The sequence below is a fragment of the Anas acuta genome, chromosome 3 (genome assembly GCF_963932015.1).
Source record: "Anas acuta chromosome 3, bAnaAcu1.1, whole genome shotgun sequence".
Taxonomy (NCBI): Eukaryota; Metazoa; Chordata; class Aves; order Anseriformes; family Anatidae; genus Anas; species Anas acuta.
The window spans coordinates 113062804-113086093 of NC_088981.1; the positions used below are offsets into that span (position 1 = coordinate 113062804).

General features: G+C 43.3%; 1 protein-coding gene across 4 annotated transcripts in view; it reads right to left on the minus strand.

Annotated features, from left to right (window-relative positions):
* Positions 1–383: 383 nt before the first annotated feature.
* RCAN2 (regulator of calcineurin 2) overlaps positions 384–23290 on the minus strand; it is an 81415-nt gene continuing 58508 nt past the window's right edge. For all 4 annotated transcript variants that reach the window (XM_068678811.1, XM_068678812.1, XM_068678810.1 and 1 more), the window contains 3 exons: positions 16334–16507; positions 14126–14297; positions 384–7559 (listed from right to left, as the gene is read on the minus strand). In XM_068678811.1, coding sequence (XP_068534912.1) covers positions 7399–7559; positions 14126–14297; positions 16334–16507 — 507 coding nt within the window. In that variant the 3' untranslated portion in view covers positions 384–7398. The remainder of the gene's footprint in view (positions 7560–14125; positions 14298–16333; positions 16508–23290) is intronic.

Sequence of the window (23290 nt, forward strand, 5' to 3'; positions counted from 1 at the left end):
GCGATCTGACACCAGAGGCTTCAGAGAAAGGAGTAAAAAGGAAAAAGACATTATAAAATTGCACCTGTGTGTACCGTGTGTATTGAAATCTTGTTGCAATGTCTCCCATCGTTGCTCTGCTTAAGTAGAAAAATTGTACTCACATTCACGGTTAGCTCAACTTGAATTTTGGCCTTCCATCACTTGGATCAAGGGGGCTGGGACGCTGCAGTAGTGACCTGCACGGTTTGGCAGTGGCTGGAAATACTTGCTAAAGGTACAGGTGTATGGGGATTTAAGGTGTTGTTCTGAATGCCTGGAAATAGTAGTACTTGTCTTGGGTGCAAGAAATAAATCATCCGCTTAATACTTACAAAATGCAAATAAAGCATAGACAACGAGTCTGCTAATTCCACCAAAATGTTTAATACCATAATAGATTTTCACTGAAGTACAGAGCTAATGTGAATATTTGTACAAAATATGTGGTTAAAAATAGTATTGATTTATAATATATACAGATATGTCACATCTGTGTCAGAAATGCAGACACTTGAATGAGAACATGATTAATGTTTTTAGGTCTACAACAACATACATGAAATATTTCTGCAGCTACCCACAGTAGGACAAGTTGCCAAGTCGACACTTAAGGACCCATCCGTCATTACAGATGACGTTCCTTTCAAAAGTTTCTGAACAAAAACTCTGCTCCAAAATGGATTCAGAACATTCACCTCCATTAACCGAACAGTGAAGAGAACACATCTCTCTGACACTAATGTGGACACAACTTTCTCGTACAAGATTAATGATCAGTTACAATGATTTGTTAAAACAAGGCTGCTGTTCTGATGTGTGATAATAGGAGAATTTTAATCCTGCTTGGTGGATACTCTTACCGAGGTGAGTGAGGAAGCCCCTGGCTCAGGGACAGCAATGGGCCCTTCTTAATACAGCTCTCAATTAGATGGATTTAAATCCTGAAGTCTGTCCTAAGGTCCTGAATGCCTTCATTTTCCATTAATTTTGAGGCTGCTCAGCACTTTTCATCCTTACTCTAGCAAGAATCTCACCTACAAACGTCCCAGATTCTAGGATTTGCAGCCACTGCACCAGTGCCCAATCCTGCATTAAAAGGATCCACAGGTGACTCATACTGCAGCCCTAGAAGCTTTGTGTAGCAACTAACAAGTTGACAAAAGGGGGAAGAGATGAATTAAGGTGGTTTTTTTTGATTGTTTGTTGTTGTTTTTTAAATGCTTTCTGAGCATCTCTACAGTGAAGACAGTTCGGGGCTCTTGCCTTTGCACGAGGACTGCTGCCTCTATTCTGCCTCCAACAGTGCAAGCTCCCCTCCCCTCCAAGCCAAATACACCTGACATGTCAAAAGGCATGTGGGAAAGAGCTTTTACAACACTTCCTCCCTTGTAATTTTACCCCTGAATGCAGCAGTCTAAATGTATTTAAAAATAGAGCACAGCTCACTGTAGAAGTCTTTCCTTTTCAGAGGAGCCTAGAATAATGAAAACTGCTGAACTTCCTCCCAGATGTGCTAGAACAAGAAAAGCCACATCTTGGTTTGGTTTGGATCTTTTTTCTAACACAATTAGTTATTCAAGAGAGTTGCATGAGGATGAGTGTGAGGGTCTGTCTGGGACTTCAATCCATACCTGGTTTTGCTTTGTGGTACAACAGAACTAAATGTGATTTCTTGGGCAGAGGGGAATTGAGGAATTGCAGAGGTCTTAAATTCATACTAATTAATACACGATAGAAGGCAAAAAGTGGCTAAATGTTTCATGTTAAAATGTACACATTGAAGGAGCAAAAGAAAATTCAGTAAAGCTTGCTTAGAGGGGCAATCTAAAAGCACTCTGACTTTGATCAGGGTATCTGTAATAGCTTTCTTGTCTCCCCTCATCCACAGACACCTGCCTCCAGTCCCCCAGATCCACGACAGATACTGCCTTCCCTTCAAGCAAGCTGTTTCAGTAAGCCTATTTGTAGCTATACCTACAGATTTCATCGCTGGGCAGTAAAATAATGAAGGACTCGACCCCTGTGAGCTGCTGAATCCATTTGAAAAAGCTGGGCTGCTCATAAGGAGGTGAGCTGGTAACTACAGACCCCATTACAGAGCTGTAGTGTGGACTCCAGACCTTCAACGCATTCTGAACTCACCCCTTCTCTGGCTTTGACTCTAACTTTAGAACAACAATAAAATAAAATAAATGGTTGTACAAGGAACAGCAATAGCCACACTATCAGTAATGAAGTCTACAGAGCTTCAGCTGTCAAGCAGTCAAGGCATGAGCCATGCCTGCTGCAGCTGGGAGAAATACCTCCAGCTCCCATTGTTCGGTGTCATGCAGGATTGGGTTGCACCTTATCACTTGCATGCCCAAATGCCCAGCAGAAATAAATATTGCCTATCTGTGGGTACAAATTAAGTGCGTACCCAAGCCATACGCATATAGCCATGATTTCCTCGAAGCTCAGTTTGAGATCCTTTTGGCCACACAGCTCCCTACTGCTTATAGCTGAAGCCTCAAAATTTATTTCCAGGTGTCGTGTCCAGTGCCATGCAAGATGGAGAAGCCACAATCAGCACGGAGGCAATGCAAGATTTCAACTCCATCCGATACAGAACCTTACAGTGGTTGGGGAAAACTCATCTGTCACTCAAACGTGAAGAATAATCAGGCCTTCTACGGTGCCTTTTATCTCTAAAAGACTCCATAAAGAGATGGCTATTAACACTTGTTCTAATCAAAACACATATTAAGGCCTGTCTTTTCAAAAGGAATCAGTGAGCTTAGAGCTTACATTTCCAACGAGATGTCTTAAAGAAATCTAATTTTCAGAATCATGAATAATGATCCCTCAAGAAACTGGGTCTTTTCAGCTGGACACCCAGATTTTTTATTTAACTTTATTTTTATATAACTAAGTGGAGGTTGTCATAAGATCAAATAGAAGGACTTCATGAGACAGTTACTCATCAAACTCATCTCCTGCATTCCAATAATTTAGAAGACCCAGTACAAATTAACACAAGACACTACAAAGAGTCGTTTCCAATTTTTGTAATGATTAATGCCAATAGAACTTTTCCCACAGCCTCGGCATTAGTTGGATGCCATGTTCCTTAGTCAAAAACTGATGCCCACTGTATTTATCATTCTTTAGCACAGAAAGAGCGCCTTTGTCTGCCAGAGATGTGCTTTCTCACCCGGGACCATGCTATAGTCTTTGTTTGCATACACCCAGCCAAACCCACAGCAAACCAGCGCAAGTTCATAGCACTCAGTGAAACTGCAGCAGTTTAAAATGGAATTGGCATATCCTGACAATCACTGGGTTATTTTGTCCACATTTTTTTTTAATTTCAACTGAAACAGAGTTTGACCTCTGTCAAACATTCCAGCATTTTCAGTTCTACCAGTTAAGAGAGCACTGGCATGTATCACCGCAGTCGGTTTAACGTGGTTTACATCTTTTAGGTGCAGCTTTTCAAAATGCCAGCACAAACAGAACACAAAAATACTGTTGCCACATGTATTTTTGAAACTAAGCTCTGAATTACACAGGTGTAAAAGTGGTTAATTAGCCAATAGCTTTTTAACACTCCTACAAAACATGACTAAATGGAATACTTTGATGGTATGTACATCGTAAGGGAAAAGCTAACGTAATTTGTCACAGTGCTCAGACGTACCACTGCAATCAGGTCTCGCAGGTCGGTTGTCACTTACTCTGTACAAAGAACAGTCTTTTTGCAGAAAGCTTTTTCGCTGCTGCTGAGTGTGGGGGGAAAAAGAACAGAATAAAAACAACCTCTCCCCCCTCCCCCAAGCCAATATAGAGCCAATAACTGTTAAAGAAATGGACTGCAATATATCTATTGGGCACATTTTTACAGTAAATATGCCTGTATTCTTGCTAAGGTTGAGGAAGGGATGCTCTTGCTGTGTTTTCTTGACGAAAACAAAGTGTAGGTGAGTCGTACAGCTGGGCTGGGAAGGGGAGCGTTGTATTAGCTTACGTACAAAAATCAAGGCCACAGAAATTCCATATCCTTCTGATCTGAAAATGAAAAAGCAGGTTCCAAACCGCCCTTTCTCCGTGCATTTTAAACCTTTCCGTGCTGTTAGCTGCACTGAGGAAGTCATTAGTAATTCCTGCTTGCATTTCCAGCCAGCAGCAGCAGCCACCCAGCAGAGGGCCCCAGCACATCGCTGCCCAGGCTCGGGAAGGGCAATAAAAGGGACGTCAGCTATGTCACCGTGCACAAACGGCAATGTAACAACACAGATTTCACTCCTATTTATATTGCTACAGGAGAGTACTTCAGCACTGTGGACACCCTAGGAAAAGTGCAAGTCACAGGGGCTGAGCTGGTGGATGCTACACTGAAGAAGATTCCCACCGAAGCGGGGGCTGTGTCTGGGAACTACTGAATTAAATTGGACGTTTATTTTCCCAGATGGTCAGCATTTTGTTGAAGGAAGCCTTTCATACCAGACAAGAAACAGCTGTTAGCAAAATACCAGGTTCTCTTAGGAGAGTCGCAAATGCTATTACTTTTAGGATAGGGCCATAATTTTTTTTCAGGTACTGTGGAATAATCTACGATGACCATATTTAACTATAACGGTGAGATATAAATGTTTATCATTATTACAACAGGCTTCTGCATTTTCAGGCTTGTAACTGCCTTTCTGTTTCTGTGCTTTAATCAATAAAGCTATGCTCTGCTCCCTCCTGGGTAGTGCTATGTAGTTTATGAAGAGCAGTCATTGAATCGGACCTGTTTTTAAATCTCTCTGTAAATGCACTTTGAGGAAAGAACATTTAAGACCCAGTGCTTTATTTGCAGTGTACTTTTACATCATTGGAGGCCAAATTCCACAGTTCAGAACCAATCTCTCCAAAGTCTGAGTAGATGGATATAAGGACTAGATTCAGCCCTGACATTTTGACATGTAAAAAATCAAAAGCATCAACTCTGGAGGTCTCTGGTCACTGACATCAGCTGAGGATGTGGCCAAGAATTTCTGTCATACAGCACATAGCAACAAAAGAATCTTAAGCATTTAGATCTTACTCTCCCTGTTGATATTAGTCTAAAACCAATGGTTCAGCATTCTGTATGTTCTCAAACCAGACAGTGGTGTTACTCCTGAAATACCGCAGGTGGCCTGTGAAGGTATCTTCGATAGGAACATCAAATTCGAGTCCTAGGACAATGGGTAACAAATGATTTATTTAAATCAACTCTAAGTGCATCACTGAAAAATAATCGAAGTGACACCTCTAAGGAGATACTTGAAGACAACTTTACTCAGATATCATGGAGATCCTTAAGCCCCATTTTGGTTCAGCCTCTGCTGTATTTAACGTGCTTCTATTAGTGTAACACACACACGACGATGTCCATAAAGTATTAACAGTTATCACGTTATAGATACACGCTAAGTAAAGCACTAACTTCAACAGGAATATTTCAGGGGGCTGTGGTGGTCAGAGAACAAACTATAGGAGAATGGAAAGTCCTTACTTCTCAAAATGTCCTCCCCATGCAGATCGAGAATGGCATCTCCTGTCTCCACTGATAAAGCAACACACTTTTCTTCTTGGAAGTACTGCAGAGCCAACAAATACCACGACAAGGGTGACTTGACCTTTCCGCAGCTTGTAGCCTCACTAAGGGGGGGAAGGAACCCTCCCTCACAACCCTGGTCATTAGGTTTTATGAGAAAAAACTTGATTACAGAGCCTAAGCTGTCTTTTCCGATCCTAGAGTGAGCTTCCAAGATTTATATGCTGATTTTAACTTGCAAAAGAGTTTAAACCTTGGAATCTCACTGTGCCATTTTACAGTCATTTTCAGGAGTACAGCTGCAGCTAATTAGCTTAAAAATCCCACTGTATCGTACACATATGCTCAATTTTCTGCAGTATTAATTTCAGTGGAACTACTCATGTGCATAAATTAAGCGCATGCTTAAGTATATGCAAAATCTGAGCTCAAATGTCTAGAAAATATGTTCTCAAAATGACAAATACACATGAAAAAAAAAATCATCATGGAAGGTCTACCAGACAGGGAATCCAGTGTCTGTCTGCTGTCGGCCATGACGAAAACACAGAACGATTTCTGTAACCCAGTATACATTGCAAGTGAAAGAAACATGCAGGACAGAGTGAAAAAAGGGGACTCGATTGCATGCAGTCTAATTTCAAGTGTGTAATTATGGTCCTGTTTTCTTTGGCCTAAAAAAAAAAAAAAAAAAAAAAAAAAAAAAGAAAAAAGAAAAAAATAAGGAAAGGAAAAGAAAAACAAAAGAACACCAGCTAACCTCTCCTCACATCCACAAACCCAAACTGCATACAGCTCAAGAAGGGCTTTAAAGCACAGGAAACGGGGAGGGAAAGGGACTGATTGTTAGGGATGTACAAGTAATTACTACGTTTCAGGGCTATTCAACACACCACTAGGAAAGCATTCAGCCTTAATCATTACTGGAACTTACAGCTATGACAGAGAGCAATGAATCCCATCTTAAATGAGCAGACAGGTTCTCTTTCTTCCTCAAACTCAGAGAGAAGTACCACTCAGACCTTTATGGAAGATAAGATGACAATCCTCACCGATATTCTGTCTCCCTCCTTCTTACAGAGAGAGACTGAAAGACCCCAAACCCTTCAGCAAGCTGCTGCCTCTCCCCTCAGCCCAGAGAGCTCGGTGTCGCATCCCTACCACCATCAAGGACCGGTTCACTCTACAGCTGTTGGTGGAAGAGGGCGTTTTTCTGTTTCTAAAAAGGTTGCAAGGAAAATATTACTTAAAAAAAAATACAGAGGGTCAAAAGGCCAACAAACTGCTGGATTAAAAACAATTCACGCCTTCTCCCCTTAAAAAAAAAAAAAGAGATAAAAGGGAAAAAAATAAAACAAACTGAGGTCTGCTGGGGAACTGAGGGCAGAGAAGCAGGCTCCTTGATGAAGGGCAGCAGCAAGTATTCTGGGAGTTTCAATATCAAGCCTGATACCAGCCCAATCACCCACCGCGACCAATCTCTCTGGTGGTGGCGTTCCAGCATGCAAATTACAGCTGTGGAAAATCCTCAGACCAAACCCCTCCCTGCTTCAGCCTTGTTTTGTCCTTTCCAGCAAACCTATCAGTTGGTGTGTGATATGGTTACATATTACAAAGATCTTTTTTTTTTTTTCCTAGCCCTTTTGTTACATAGGCTTGATTACTGAGAAGGGATTTCCATGAGCTTAATGTCCTGGTACTCAAAAGGCGATGGCTGCCTTTCAAAAATAAAAATAAAAATAATAATAATAAAGCAAACAGAAAACCACAAGAGCTGTGCTGGAGGAGAGAAGTGCTGCTTCTGCTGGAGAGGCTCAGTTAGATACAGGAGGTGGCAGACCAGGGCGCCGAGTTTGAATGATTTTTGGCTTTGGAGAATTCTTTGGGTCCTCGTCTTCTTCCATGTCGCTGTCGCAGACGTGCACTACCACGCTGGGAGTGGATTCTGTTCCTGCATGCAGCTCATATTTCTCTCCTGGAAGCAGAGAAAAACAGATCAAAGGCCAACAGTTTGAGCAGCAGCACAGATCGTGGCATTTTCAGATTCCTACAACCACATAGGGCAGATGTTCGTGGGTTGCTCCTACCCGTAGGTGAGGGCAGGCATGGTTACATCATACCTACTATCACAGCATATGAAAACCAGTTAGAAGTGAAAAACCACTGGTGTTTGCACCGGTGTTTTGCACCAGTAGTAGTGGCCAATGGCACTAGAAAGAAATGCATGGAGAGAAAAGAGAACGCTGAAGTTCCTGGGTGAGAAGAGGGACTAGGGCTGAACCTCAAATATCTGCTCTGAAGCCGTATGTCAGACCCGCTGGGGTGGGGATACATTTTTTTCTTTCAGTCTAGAATGGCTCAAGTAACATCTGAAGGTCCACTGGATTTTGCAGCTTGTCAGCTCCAGACTGAAACATCAAAACTTGGTCCAATGGAGCTGCCTATAAAGGGATCTCCACAAATAAATATATACACAGATACCAGATGGATTTAGAGATTCAAGGCTCCTTACCTGGGGCTCTAACAAATTCTGTCTCTGTAGATAAGATTAGAGTACAGACTGTAAATGGTCACTACCAGGCTAAGGGCTTAAACATTAGAAATCAGATTTTCAAACTGCCTACATTCCTTCTTTTAGTCCGCACCCAGTACTCCAAGGAGGAAGCTGAGTATGTCTAAAATGGAAACGGGTGCAGTTACCTGAATAAATACACAAAGGAAAATGAGGATCAGACACGGGACTTTCAGGCCAGCATTCAGTCCATGTGAGCGGTACTGGTTATTAAATGACAAGGAATTAAGACTGTAAAGGAAAAAGAAGTCCTAACATTTCTGACAGGATGCACGGCTCTTTCAGAAGGGACAGACCCTGACAACTAGAAACCACTCCAGGTAATGTGCTGTTATAAATGGGACTACTTGTCATCTCATCTCCCAGCCCCACAAGCTGGCTTCAAGTTCAGATAGGGCGACAATGACCACGCAGCTTGGATTTTACCCGGCAGCTTGGATTTTTTTCATAAGGCTGCTCCAAAGCCACTGCATATTGCCTGCAAAATAGTCTGTGATGAGGAAGGATTTTGCAGGCAGAGGAAGGTCCTGATATATCTAGCTGAGCTGTACTTGTGGTACAGCAGCTCCCAGTACCTGCATCACAGGCAGGCACTGATGGTGCCAGGTGGCGTACAATGAAAGTGAGATGGCATTCCCTACCTCAAAGCACTTGGAGCTTGCTTGTGTTATTAATTTGGACTTGTATTTATCCCCAGCTTCGTGGCAGAGCAATGCATGCTAGGAAGGTGCTGCAGGTTTGCATTAGCACACACCGACTGTCATCATTGCTATTTGTGCTGAAAAATTCTCAGTCCAAATAAGACTGACTGGCTTGGGACTAGAGGACAAGAGAACACGTTGCATTTTTGCCTAAAAAATAGGAGGCAGCTCCTGAATAATAGCTATAAGTCAGGCATCTTGCTGTGCGAAATATTTTACCGCTGTGATACCATTAATGTTGACATTTAACTGCTCTATTTTTGGCAGCCTCTCCTCCGAATCCAAATTGAGCAAAGCATTGCAGGTCTCACTGATAGGCTAAAATATAAAAAGAGAAATGGCTTGGTTGTGCTGCGATGAGAAATTATATGGTTTTTCTTTGCCTATTTTCCCCGCGGGCTTCAGCTAATTTCTCAGCGATGGGCTGACGTCAATGCTGCCAGCCGGGCTCCGAGGGCTCCATTGGTCACTGTCAGCTCCCAGCGGCTCCGCAGCGCTGCACACACACAAAAGCCGGGCCCTCTCCTTGTGCGGAGGAAATCAGATTCACCGCCCTCTTAAAAAGGGAACGATCCCAGGTCAAATGCCACGTCCTTTCACCGCTCAGACCCTTCCCGCAAGGAGCCTCACCACTGCGAAAGAGCAGCAGGAATAAGCGCAGGCGCAGGGGAAAATATTTGGATGCCTCCGGCACAAGCGGCTGCAACAGCAATTAATGTCACTTTGCGAATCAAAATGTGAGGCACTCCTAAATTGGGGTTTTAAGGCAGTTATTTCTGAGCATAAACGAGCTGCAGACTCGATTCTCTACTCACAGTTATTCATGCCTGCAGAACTGCGGCTCGAGATGCAGAAAACCTTTCTGTGGCTGAGCTGGGAACAGGACGAGAGTAAGCAGGGGACGCTTACACAGCTGAACCTTGTTCCTAAACGTGCTGCTTGCAGGAAAATACTGAGGTAATAAATGCAAAAATACAAATCCAACCGGTACAGCCAGATTACTCCTTCCCTCTGAGTTACAGGGCTGTCCCAAGCTAAGGGCAGCAAGTTGGGTTAAGCAAGATGGTCAAGACTCAGCAACGTCTGCCTGATGCTCTCATCCAGCTGTCTGTCTGATGCTGTTTGTTATGCATCCTTCGCTTTCTCAGGCCCTACCTTGCCCCATCATTCCTGCTCCTCACACTTGCCTGGAGGACTCCTCAAAGGACTCTTGGGGAAGAGGTCTCGTTCTCCTCCCGCAGCATTTCAGCCACCTCCACCCCTTAATAAGTTGTTTAAATATTTGTGGAGCTGAGATAATAATGGAAACTCCAGTAAATTTATTCAGAAAAATATCTCCAAATTTATCAAATATGCTCCAACATCTAAACTCTGCCTCCAGGATATGATGCAGGGAAGAATTAAGCTGTGGCACATCTATCATATTAAGTTGCCTGAAAATATTCCTTAAAACCCCTTGAAAATTGCAGTGGTGCTCCTCTGTTTATTTGCTCGGTGTAAGAAAAAAAGAGGAGTTGGAAATTTCTCCCTTTGACAATGAGTCTACCTGTGTTCGTGGCACTTGGCACGACCTTCAGTGACCACGTGAAGCAAACCCGCAGCCTTGGGTAATGCACAAAGGATGACTACAAGCACAGCACAAAAACAACTGATGATATTTCAGAATTAAAAAATAATGACAGGTGATTTCCTATCCCTCTGAGTATCGGCACTATGACCTTTTATTGCCGGTGCATCTCGTGTCTAATGAGGCTCTTCTGTCCAGCAAAGACAACGCTCATATACTTAATTAATAATGAAGGACGGGTAATGATATTGTGCAGCTAACTCATCCCCGATTCCGACTCATGATCAGAGGTTAATGGGTTCAGAGCTGCCCACCCCATGTTAAATATGTCATTAGCAGCACAAAAACACACTCTTTTTGTAGTCCCTCCATCCACGTGCTTTACAAATAATATGGTGCAGATAGCGGGTGGTGCTTATAGAACTTGTAAACTTGTTTATCCCTTGTGAGCAGGGCAGAAGCCATTGCCTGTAGCTCTTCAGAACACACCCAGAATGATGCTTTCAGAGCATGAAAGGTATTTTACATCACCTGGAGGGTAGCTCGAGGGCATTTAGGAGGTGCAAAGGTGGAGGACTGGGAGATGTGGAAAGAACCAAACCTGGCACCAGCCTGTCTGTAAGGGCTGCTGGCCTGCAGTGTCCTTTGAACAGGGCTTGAAGCTGTGAAGGCGAGCTGTAGGGAGGAAAAGGTTGTGGAGAATTTGGGGTAACAGGTTTGAAAGAGACCAAAAAGCAGTAATGGGGAAGGAAAGAAGAAATACGCATGTCGGGAGGGGGTAGGGAGGCGGGTAGGTATGCACAAGTAGTATGCACAGAGCTGCAGAGCTGTTTCCCCTCTTGCAAATATTTCTCATGTAAAATTATTTCCTGTGTTTCACAGTGGGAAGCAGCTAAGACCTTGTAAAAAAAACACATGAGGGCCAAGATTAGAAAAAAATTGGTGGTTGGTAAGTGCAGGGAAGAGCCAGGTCAAAAGCAGGCCAGGCACAGACACAGCACGAGGTGAAGGGCCAATCTGCCACCCCAGGTCAGTGCCATCGCTCTGCATCTTCATCGTTGTTCCCCTACTGGAAGTTCTCGCAACAGCGGACGTGGTTTTCATCAGGAAGATTAATGATCACACTTCTCTGTTTGCAGTGTACTGAAGAAATGGCAGGCTAGCAGTCAGAAGCAGGCAGAGGTTCCTGGCTCAGTGACCGAGCTGTTTGCTCTGCTTGTATCTCGCTTGAAGCTCAATCTCTACACGTGCAGAAAGTGAAAATCTACACCAATCAACCAGAAAGTAAATAAACACCCCAAGGTCCTCCCTAAGATCCCAAGATCCTCCCTAAGTCCACCCTCACTGAACTCAGTTTAACGCAGGAGGACCAACATCAAGCTTTCTTGATGCACAGGAAAAATAAATCCTTGCCATTAGACCGTGGAGGTGCTAGACAGTCCTTGCTGCAGCCACGAGGCTGCAAAGAGACACCTGCAAAAAACAGCTAGGAAAAGAACAGCACTCTGCAAAGCTGTTAACTAATTCTTGCCTGGTTGTTTTACTCTGGAGTGGATTTCCCAGGCTTGTACCGAGGGATAGATCAAGTGGCTAGGGTGGTTATGGCCAGGCACTGTGGAAGGGGATGACCTGTACTCGTGGAATAGGTAAGGATGTACAGCTCCGTGTCCCAGCAGTGTGTCTTACCTTCCCAGCAATGCAGGAGAGTAAAAATCACCTTGTGCTGAGGGCACATAAAAATCTGTTCACTACTTAGATGCTTAACTGCTTTTCGCCAGTCCTCAGATATTAATTTTACCAGATCAGCGTGTTTTAAAAATTCCTCACAAATTACAGACGCAGAACTGAGGCTCCAGCATTCTGCCTTACGCACACAACTGTGCCAATGAGCAATTTTTTTTGGGTAGTTAAGCCACACTTATATTTTTTATTGCGTTGTTTGAATGAAAAGAATGAACTTACCTAAGGTTAATGGTGTTAGCTGATGTCTAGCAGCATGTTGTACTGCTGTGATACAGAGAAATGAGCTTTGGCGGCGTTTGTTTTTCAATGAAATTCTAAACATAGCAAATGCACGACTGAGAACTGCAACACTATTTTAAAGCCGCCACTGCAGTTAACTAAAATTGATCTCTCTAACAAGTGCTAAAAATAGAAAGAAGAGAGCACACAATGACTTTTCATATCGCTCCCTGCAGGCTCCTTAAATAAGGGCGAATATGACCTTCACGCAAAGCTGTCCCAGGGTGTGGAACAATGAGTGATATTTCACATTCCACTGCTCTAGAACAGCAATTGATTTATTACCCAGCTAGCTAGGGAATTCGTTTACATGTTTCCATTTATAACACCGCTGCATCAAAGGAAAAAAAGGAGTTTTTTGTTTTCCTTTTATTCAGCAGTTTAGAAGCAAAGCATCAATTCTGGAAGCAATAATCTGCAATGTAGTACAAAGAGTTAGACCTGACAGTCTTTTTCTACCGGCTTTCCTGCTGAAGGGGAATAAATAAAATACAGGAATCTCCTATTCTGCCCCCGTGAGAGATCCCATCAGGAAAAGATACAAGAAGATCCTGCAAACCTCCTGAATCAGGAAGCATCTTCCTGCACCCTATGCATTCTGTTGGTGGGTGCAGTCACACAAATGCCCAGATGATGAGATGTCTGCAGCTGGCAGCTACTCTCAAAACATGAACACAGCATCTTTAATACAGCTGGAGAGAAACCAATCCTCATATCCCCCAAGAATTTCAAAAATAAACTCTATTTTTCATGAGCTGACCCCCACAACTGTTATTAGGTGGGATCTAAAGTATTTGTTTCAGTATGAAGGTGATTTAACATGCCATTTTTTCCTTACAGGTTATGAATGTAAATTAGACTGATTTCTAACTCGGGCCTGAAACGGGGACGTTTTCCCTTTTGAACATTTTAAAAGGGATGCTTTAACAGCATTCAATGAGAACTTTTTGTAAAGATGACAACTAAATCAAAAGTAATCCTCTCCAATGAAAAGCGTTGGTTTCATCAGATAAGCATTTTCTGAGGGGAAGCACTGCCTCAGAAATCCCAGCTAGCTTCAGTTCCTGGCATAAGCAGAAGACAGAACAAAGTCTCTCTGCATTATCCGTTTATATCCATTCTTTGATGGATGCTACAACTTATCCCGTGCCTTCTGCACACCATCCTCAAGAGGAAACAGTCCCAACAGAGCAATCCTGCTGGGGCTGGGGAGTGGCAGTCCTCTCTCTACAGACTTGTTACCATGAGAGATTCTCCACTCTGTTGGTGATGCAGTGATGCTTAAACACTTGATGAAGTATTCCACATCTTGAAACGCCATACGGAGCAGGTGTGATTTAAAGCAGACACTCTACTCATGGACAAGCATTTGTCCAGTCCCTACACAAACCATCAGTTGTCTCAGCGAAACAGAAGAGCAAGCACTAGAATAAATTGTGCAAGCAAGTTTGATCTGCTACGCAAACAACACTTACAAGCTGCAGATAAGATATAATTATGTATGTACCTAAAGTAAAGCTCATTTTCAAGCAGAGAACCAGTTGGTCTGCGTCAACTTAAATCCAAAGCTGTAATCCAGTTTACAGGCTTTACCCCAGCCCCCTCGAGTTATCCTCCACGCTGCAATTTCTCATTTGGTTTTGCCCAACATTTTTTTCACACAAGGACCACAGGCTTACCTGGTCCTAGCTTAGAAACTGCATAAAGGAGGTCGTAGTTGATGACAGGTGTTGCATCATCGATTGGCTGCCACCCTACAGGTGGGGAGGCTGGAGGCGAGATGAGAAACTGTTTTGCAGGCTGTGGCGGAGCCAAATGAAGCTTGTCTCCATCTGTCTCAGAGGTCTGAATCTTTAAAGCATAACAAATACACTGTTTAGTTTGTGATGGGGAAATGGAATGATTACTCAAATCATGCACTTCTAATACCAAATGCCACCCAGGCAGGGTTTCAGCATCAGTCTCAGCAGACAAGGCCTGCAGATGAATTTTCCCCTCAACCTTACAGATGGTTCCTCTACAGTAAATATGCTGCGGGGGGCTGCTACATGAGCAAAGCTACAATGTTTGTGCCAATCGTGTATGTTCTCTGAGAATAAGAGCAAAGCTTTGGTACCCACAGTTGCACGGTAACAGACTTCTGAGGCTAAAATGGTATTGTTTGATCTACTTGCCTACAGTCCTAAAGAGCAGGCATCAGATTAGAAACCAGTAATTCTTACAAAAAGGCAGAAGTTTCGGAAACTTTTCTATTTGGTTTCTTTAGTTGATGTGATAAAGGAATCTATCATGTTCCTTAGTCATTTGCAACTAATTATACTCATTTTATTTCTACCTTAACTTCCCTAGTTTAATTCTTGCTCTTTTTTTTTTTTCTATTAAAGAAACCTCAGCATACACGAATTATAGCACAGCTACAGGCATACCTGAGCAAGTTTAAAACCAACTCGGGCCCAGAAGCAATGAACTGCATTTGCATGAAAGCAAGTTCAAGATAAACACCCTGCTATTTCTGAATGGATTCTGCAAAAGCCCAGTTTGGGTCTCTCCCCTTCACGTTCCCCAGAATTTCTAGGTCTGGAAGTGCTGATTCATTCTGGCTCAGGGCCATACAAACACACACTGCTCCAGACACTGTGCTGCTTCCACAAACTCATTCCCTGGACACAACTAGTAAGCTCTTTTAAGATTGCGTGCACTGGAGAACATGGTGCAGATACCTAAATGGTTTTGCATGAAAGCAGCTTGGATATGGAGAAGAATCATTGTTATGCAAGTTGTTCTTTTTCTTGGGTTATCTCAAATTTCCTGTTAATCTCTTGACTGTTCAACTAGAGTGAAATGACGCCCCAGTCTGCTTACCAGCAGGTTTTAAAACCTTTAAAAAAAAAAAAATCATCTGAGCCAGATCTAGGAGTTAATGGCCTTTAAAATGGGATTGAGGTAGATTTTCAACACCAAAATCCAGCTGTAAAATCTTCTGAACCATCTAACCCGTTAAGCATATTGGGGTTTTCACTGCTGCAGTTTCCCATCTTCCTGAGAAGGTTCTGCTTCTGCCTAGGCTCAAAGCAGCTCCTATCCTGCCCCAGCTGTAGAGACTCAAAATTTAACAGCCTCTTCGCTTAATTAAGATCTTCAAATGAGCCTGCCCTTAACCTAAGGCCTCTATCTGGCAGCTTAAAGCATGCTCCCATTACTTATAGGCACTGGTGAGTATCCCACAAGCCACACTGACCACGGCTATTTATTAAAATACGATTAGAAGATGTGGTGGTCAGGGCTCTCAAGCTCCCTCATCTTTCTAGTTCCTGGCTGGGAGATCCAAATACTCTCTCCCTTGGTCAAGAAGAATCAGACATTCATTTTCTACTTTCAAGTAGAAAGTGATGGATATGATCACTTATCTCCCCCAAGCTGGGGGCATTCTCCTCCCTACTATCTTGAAATTAGTAAGTTCTACTTTTAGAAAATTCATGCATCTATTTAGTTAGGGAAAAAATGGTTGGAGAAAGCCTAACGGTGGCTCAGGGCTGCAGCCAGATAATTCAGCCCTACTTCTTTTATGACCTTACATACTTTACTGCCTTTTATTTTTTTTCTTTTATGGCTAGAAAGTTACCCACAGCAAATACCAGATGTTGTAAATCAGTTCTAAGCTATGTAACTTGTGTGTTGAATAAGCAACCTGGGTCCCAAGTGGTCCTTTAAATTAACTGTAGACCCGCAGGGCAAGTACAGCTCACGCAACAGAAGGATGTTTGAGTAATCTTTTAGCACCAATATTGGGCAAGGGAAAAACTTTTATTGCTTATATTCAGCTTTATTGTACAATATTTCTATAAAAGCTATGCACTAACACAGAAGTAGATATGAGATTTCATTACCTGTGCGAAATACAACTTTAACTTCTTCCCTCTGAACTGTGTTTCGTGCAGCTCTATCCTGGCACGAGCGGCTGATTTGGGACTACTGAAATTTATCCGCACGCGTCTGAAGCTCTTAAACAGCTGGAATGTCACACAGTCATCGTAGGCACGGAACAAGCCTTCAAATTTCTCCTGCAAATGAAAAAGAAACAACAGTGAAGATTAATTTGGTGTTCTGTCACGTCAGTCTGTTCAAACACGATCTGGAACTTGGGGATGACGGTTTAATCAGCAGGTTTCAGCCTTGGGGGTGGCTGTCCACGGGTGAATAAGGGCTCTGCGAAAATAAGTTAGGGAAAAGCATCGGGCTGAAAAGTGCTGACCTCTGGAAAATGTTTGAGGGAAGCAGTTTTCAAATTGAGAACCCACCGGCTATTGAACTTCTCATAAAAGTTGAGCAAGACAGTGATGGCATAGCGCTTCATGAAATGAGGCTGAAAAGGGCAGAAGGCTGAGAATACCAGACGACTGATCTCATCTGTACAAAAGCAAACACTGTGCAGAATGACAACGGAGTCAGCAGACACAGCCAGGCCTGCTGGAACTGAGGGCTACATTCAAATCAGCACTGTGGTCTCGCTTTGCATTGCATATTGTGTTTTTTTCTGGGTGTTTTGTCATTTAGATGCTTAGAGCAGATATAGACCTAGTCCTTGAGAGTCAGCGTAGCAGCAGGAAAAAATGATTCGATGGCTGGAAACAGTGACCTGGCCCAAAGACAAATTTCAGGCTTAAAAATGTTGCGCTACAGAACAGCATGTCCAAAAGCACGTGACGCAAATAAGGATATTTTAACACTGTGAGAGAGGTCTGAGAAATACCAAATCTCTGGATCTGGAAATCAGCAGGAATTCAAGGTACAGTAGCACCCCTGGAGAATCAGATTCCCTCTGTTTTCTCTGTAAGCTACGGGCACACCGACTAATGTCACATCATCAAATGAACCTGATGACCTTAACTCTGATACCTGCACGGGTCTTTTCATGCACACAAGCAAACATTCATAAATGTTAAGACCAAAAAGGAGTGGTTATTACGGAGTCTAACATTTGTGCTTCCTCAGACCTGAGGCTGCCATCCAGCGAGAACCACGTGAAGTCCTAGCATTTTAACATCTGCAGTCAAGACTTGAAGTCTTAGAAGATGGGGAATCAACTAGAACATGCTCTTTTACTAGGAGCATTTTATCCAGCAAAAAAACCTGTTTGATATATTTCATCCACTGAAGGCTATTATGTCAGGTGGGAAATAACCTCACGTGTGCTCTGATATATCCGCAAGTAAGCACTTTCTTACGTATTTAGGTGACTTCTCATGGAGGAAAATAATTTCTTATCTCTCAGAGTGGCTAACGGGTAAAGGCTGCAGAAGAAGAAACAGAAAACTCAATTTGTGTAATCTGATCAATACTTCAGTCCTCATCTGCTACATGACAAAGAGTACAAAACTTCTTTGAAAAATGTACCCCAAAGAACCACAGGCAGCAGGGGGCCATGAGCAGATCTGCGTCCTGCCAGCACCAGAGGCTTGTGAAAGAGTTAACTGGAGAACGAACCAGTTGCGTGGCAAAGAACACGAAACCTCGGTGCGCATGTTCCACGCTTCCTTTCATTCCCTGCCAGCTCTGTGGTCTTCTTCCCCATAACTGATATTCCGTCCCTGGCAGCCTTTCAGAAGAACCTCCCCATGGTCTATTAAGCTTTCATGATTTTCATTTCATTTCGCCTGACCTCGCTCACCTCTTCCTCTCACCACGGGGGATACTTTGAAGGGGAAAAAAAAAAGAAGAGAAGAGAGCTCAGTGGTTTGGTCGGGGGCGAGGAAAGGCACACAGCAATCCCACAAACAGCAGGAAGCTGATGGGTTTGCACAAGCGGGTCTAGTCACAGCACCCAGCATTTAAATTGTCAATATTTTACACCTTTGTTTGATTTTTTTTTTTTAAGACTTTTTTTTTTTTTTTAACATTTTTTGCACAATTTAATTTTCCCAAGCAGACGTCTGCCTCAGGTTGGAATTCGGCTAAAGGTCAGCCAAACACAGCAGTCCCCACAGCCCTGGCCGGGTTGGGATGCCGTCCGTGCAGCCTGCAGGGACCTGAGCAAAAAGGGCTGAGGAGGGAGGCAACAGGACAGCAGAGGGACGTACATGTAGAGTTAACTGATAATATTGAGTACTTGGGATGTAACTACCTGTTGCAGCTGGCTGTTTAGTAGGAAAAAGATTCCTGGTTTTTCACCCTGGCCAGTCTCACGCCTGCCTTCTTCTTGCACAGCACATAAAAAGCCCATGGGGTCCAGCCCTTAGGGGACAGCACATCCCCTAAGGATGCGGGACAGCAGGGAAGGGAACCAGCCTCCAGCTCATCCCAACACCAAGCACAGCCACTGCACCAGCCAAAGGGATCCACACAGCTCGCTTTTGCTGCGTTTTTGGCTGATTATCATAATGACCTCAGCAAAGGTCATTAATCACCAGCTGCAGCTAATGGCCCTCAGCTGCATCTTGAGCCGGCCCAGCTCCTCCCTGCTGGATATTAATTCCCAGCAAGAGCTTCATGCCTTCATTGCTCTGGCCTGTGACTTCTGGTAGCTGCTGAATGCACTTAGCTGGGTAAAAGTCCTTCAGAGCCACTCTGGTCTGTAAGAGAATGGATCTTATACATCTTAAAGACCTTTAGCAAATTCTCTCCCCCTTCAAGTCTTTTGGATAAATAATTTAGGACTCAATCATGTCAATTCAGGGCTTTTAAAGCACTTTTATGATTCAGGATTTTTAAAATGCTTTTAAGTCTCTAAACTTTCCGAATACTTTTTAAATTTCTGAAAAATCAGAGAGAAATGTCTGAGGTTAGGCTGTAGCGTTGCTTATCTTAGAGTAGAAAGTAAGTCAAAATGCAGAAAGTCATGAAGCTGTGCGTTTATTTCCTGGATCCTGGCAATCTTCATCCATCCAAAGTACGTCTCTGGGGGACCCAATTAATGCTCTGACAAATTTCAGTGCTGTTCATTTGACCAGCACTGCAGTTCTCATCCACTCCCCTGGGGACTCTGTGCCCCCTCATCAGCACTGGCTGCCCTTCCCCATACTGCATCTGCAACCTCACCTTGGCTCCTGTATCCCATCACTCAGCATCCTTAGAAGTTCCTGGGCTTTTTATTATTATTATTATTATTATTATTATTATTATTATTATTATTATTATTATTATTATTATTAACAAAATTAGCATGATGTAGGACAGCTGCTGATTACCAGTGAGCTGGGGGTCAGCCTCTTCTCGCAGGTAACTAGTGATAGGACTAGAGGGAATGGCCTCAAGTTGTGCCAGGGATAGGTTGGAAATGAGGAGACATTTCTGCTCAGAAAGAGCAGTCAGGCACTGGGACAGGTTGCCCAGGGAGGTGGTGGAGTCACCATCCCTGGGGGTGTTCAATGAGAGGTTGGACGTGGTGCTTGGGGACAGGGTTCAGTGGTGACACTGGTGGTAGGGGAGGTGGTTGGAGCAGGTGATCTTGGAGGGCTTCTCCAACCTGAATGATTCTGGGATTTATGACAACTGATGTGAGGATGAGCAGAGCACCATCCAAGGAAGAAGACCCCTTCTTCCTCCAGTGATGCCCAAGCTCCAAGTCCCAGAGCATGAGGGCAAAGTTGTGCACCCATGGACTCAAACCTATGGCTGCTACTAAACAGGAGCCTGCCGGGGGAACTTGAGCCTGCAAGGCATACAACAGAAGCAACTGGTGAAATGCAGCCATGAGGAAGCAAACAAAGCACTGGATGCATCTGGAAAAGTATTTCCAGCAAAGCAAGGGAAGCATTAACAAGTTTATATAAAGCCCCATTACACCTCATTAAGGTTACAGGCTTTGCTGCCTGCATCCCACAAAGATTAAGGCAAATGGGAACAGGTTCCCGTAACGGCTACCAAGATAAAAGGAATGAACAACTTACCGAGTAAGAAATTAAAATGCTTAGTTTATTTAGCAAAGTCAAGCTGGAGAGGAGACATGACTGCCATCCGTAATTTACCAGAACGGTGCAGAGTAAAGAAAAAGCTATTGAAACCGGAGGGCTGTGTTGGCAGAAAACAAGCGGAAACAATTGCCATGAATAGGTTTAGTCTGGAAGTTAGGCAAAGGGAGTAATGACTCAGAAACAGCCTTCCAATTACAGTAGCAGTGGCGAAAGGCTTTTTGAGGATGGCGTTCGGTCAGTTCATGCAAGGGACCACGAGAAAGTATCCACACAAGCACTGCAAACCAAGGCTGCCTGAATTAGCAAGTGAATGGGGCTGTGCCGAGGCAAGTTCCTTCCAGTGCTGTGTCCCTGTGATTTATTTCCAAACACTTCGTCCATGAATAGCTCCGCTGCTATTGTGCTCGCTCAGGACAAAAGCCAAAGCCTAATTCAAATCAATGGAAGTCTTTCCACAGCCGTCAGTGAGCGCTGGATTCGAGCCCTAGAGCTGCAACACAAATTACGTTTTATTCTTCAGCATGTTTACGCGCATTATCACCCTTGTTACACATTTGATTTAGGAGATGGTTGTGATTTAAAACTTCAGCCTAATCCTTTTTCCTGGAGTTTTGTAGGCAAACAAAGCAAACGTTTTTTCAATTTCCATTTTTCTGTTCATTTATATAAAAGAGAATCCAAGTAACTAATTGTATGCAACAACCAAGACATAATTTACAGTTACGAAATAGTTTTTTTCCTGAAATGAGTTCTGCGTTTGATATAAGCTTTCTTAGAAGAAAAACTCCTATCTCGGAGCCCAATGTCTTCTGTTTCAGTGCAGCCACACAGGTTGTAACACCACAGAGCTCTCACGGAGCACCGGATGAAAGATGAAAATTGGCAGAACATACGGAGGCTGCGCTCTTCAAAGTCAAGCATTGATTGAAAATTGAAAGAAAAGAAAAATTGAAATTGAAAAATCAATGGAAAGTTCCCAGTTTACAGCAATGAGGATGGGCTGGTAGCTTAATCCTAAAGGGATGGAAAGTCACTGAAGTGGCACACTTCTGTGTGTACACACACATATATATATATAAATATATATATACATATGAGATGCTAGGAAATATCATTAGGAAGTAATTTCAAGATTGCGATGTGTCAGTGCCACTTAAAGGGTACCCTAACGAGCTAGTCTGGATGTGGATGGCTCTTGTCATCCGAGATCATGAAAGGTGAAGGCAGGTTGGGAAAGCAACAAGAAGGGGGCTGCAAGGATGGCCAGAAAAGTGGTGAGCCCAAAGCGGGAGGCAAAGGTGGATGACCTCTGCTTGGGGTACAAAGCAGAGTATCTCCAGCTACATCTAAGTGTAAGAAGTTAGGAAATATTGTGAAAGGATGGGAATTATCTGCATTAAAATAACCAACAGTGTTGGTATGAAACAGACTGCCTATTAAGAGCTTTAGGCTCAAATTCAAGAGGCTCTTTAGCATTTAGACCAGTAAAATTTGGAAGTACTACTGGCCCAGAAGTATTAAAAAGGCTAATTACTGTCATGAAAAGGATAGGAAGAAAAGATGACGGGACAGCAATACGCATTTCTCTAATTCCAGAAGTCCATCAAAAAGGGGCTCATTTCTAAAAATGTGTCTAAACAGAACTTGGAAGAATTCAGTTCACCTCAGGAGCTTTTAACAATTATTTCACGAGTCACAGAAGGCAAACAGGCAGTTTGAGGTAACTCAAGTGAAAGTGTATAAATCTGTTACATGAAAGTAGCCAGTGTAAGCAGCAGCCTAATCAAAACTATCACATTTTCTAGTTCTAAAAATGTAAAATTTGCCAGGCAGCATTGGAAGTGGGTATGAGAAAGCACTTCTGATTCTCAGTTAAATTGCAGGAGTGATGGAAAGGGCAGAAATAGTTTAAATCAGTTATGATGATGATCAATAAAGAGCTCCCATGGTCTCATCCTCATGCCTTTAAGAAATGGCAGGAGACTAAAATATCAATTAATCACTCAGCGATCACCTCAAGGCACAGGTTCTCCCCATCCATTGTGAAATGTGCCCTTCCAGCTGTCGTTCACCAGGGTACGTTTTAGATGGGAAGGTTTCTACATGTGAGAAATTTTGAAAGGAAGGGGAAAAAAAACAGGGCAGACTGGGTATTTTGCCAGGGAACCGAAATTACAAAGTACTCTGCAATGACTGCCTGGTCACCCTGCTGTTTTGTTGTATTTCTCACCTCGGAACTCAGTGCACCATTCTGCTCAGCGCTTCCTAAATAGAAAACCACATTTAGATTAGAGAATTCAAGCATAAAAAGAGGTTGGGTTTCTTTGTGCCTTTTTTTCCCCCTCGTTTATTTGTTTTCATTTATTTTAAATCTTTTGAAATTGCACAACTGTCTCGGTACATCAACAAACCAACACACAGAATCACAGAATCACAGAATTTTCTAGGTTGGAAGAGACCTCAAGATCATCGAGTCCGACCTCTGACCTAAAACTAACAGTCCCCACTAAACCATATCCCTAAGCTCTACATCTAAACGTCTTTTGAAGACTTCCAGGGATGGTGACTCCACCACCTCCCTGGGCAGCCCGTTCCAATGCCTCACAACCCTTTCAGTAAAGAAATTCTTCCTAACATCTAACCTAAAACTCCCCTGGCGTAACTTTAGCCCATTCCCCCTCGTCCTGTCACCAGGCACATGGGAGAACAGGCCAACCCCCACCTCGCTACAGCCTCCTTTAATGTACTTATACAGAGCAATAAGGTCACCCCTGAGCCTCCTCTTCTCTAGGCTGAACAAGCCCAGCTCCTTCAGCCGCTCCTCGTAGGACTTGCTCTCCAGGCCCCTCACCAGCTTCGTCGCCCTTCTTTGGACCCGCTCAAGCACCTCGATGTCCTTCTTGTAGCGAGGGGCCCAAAACTGAACACAGTACT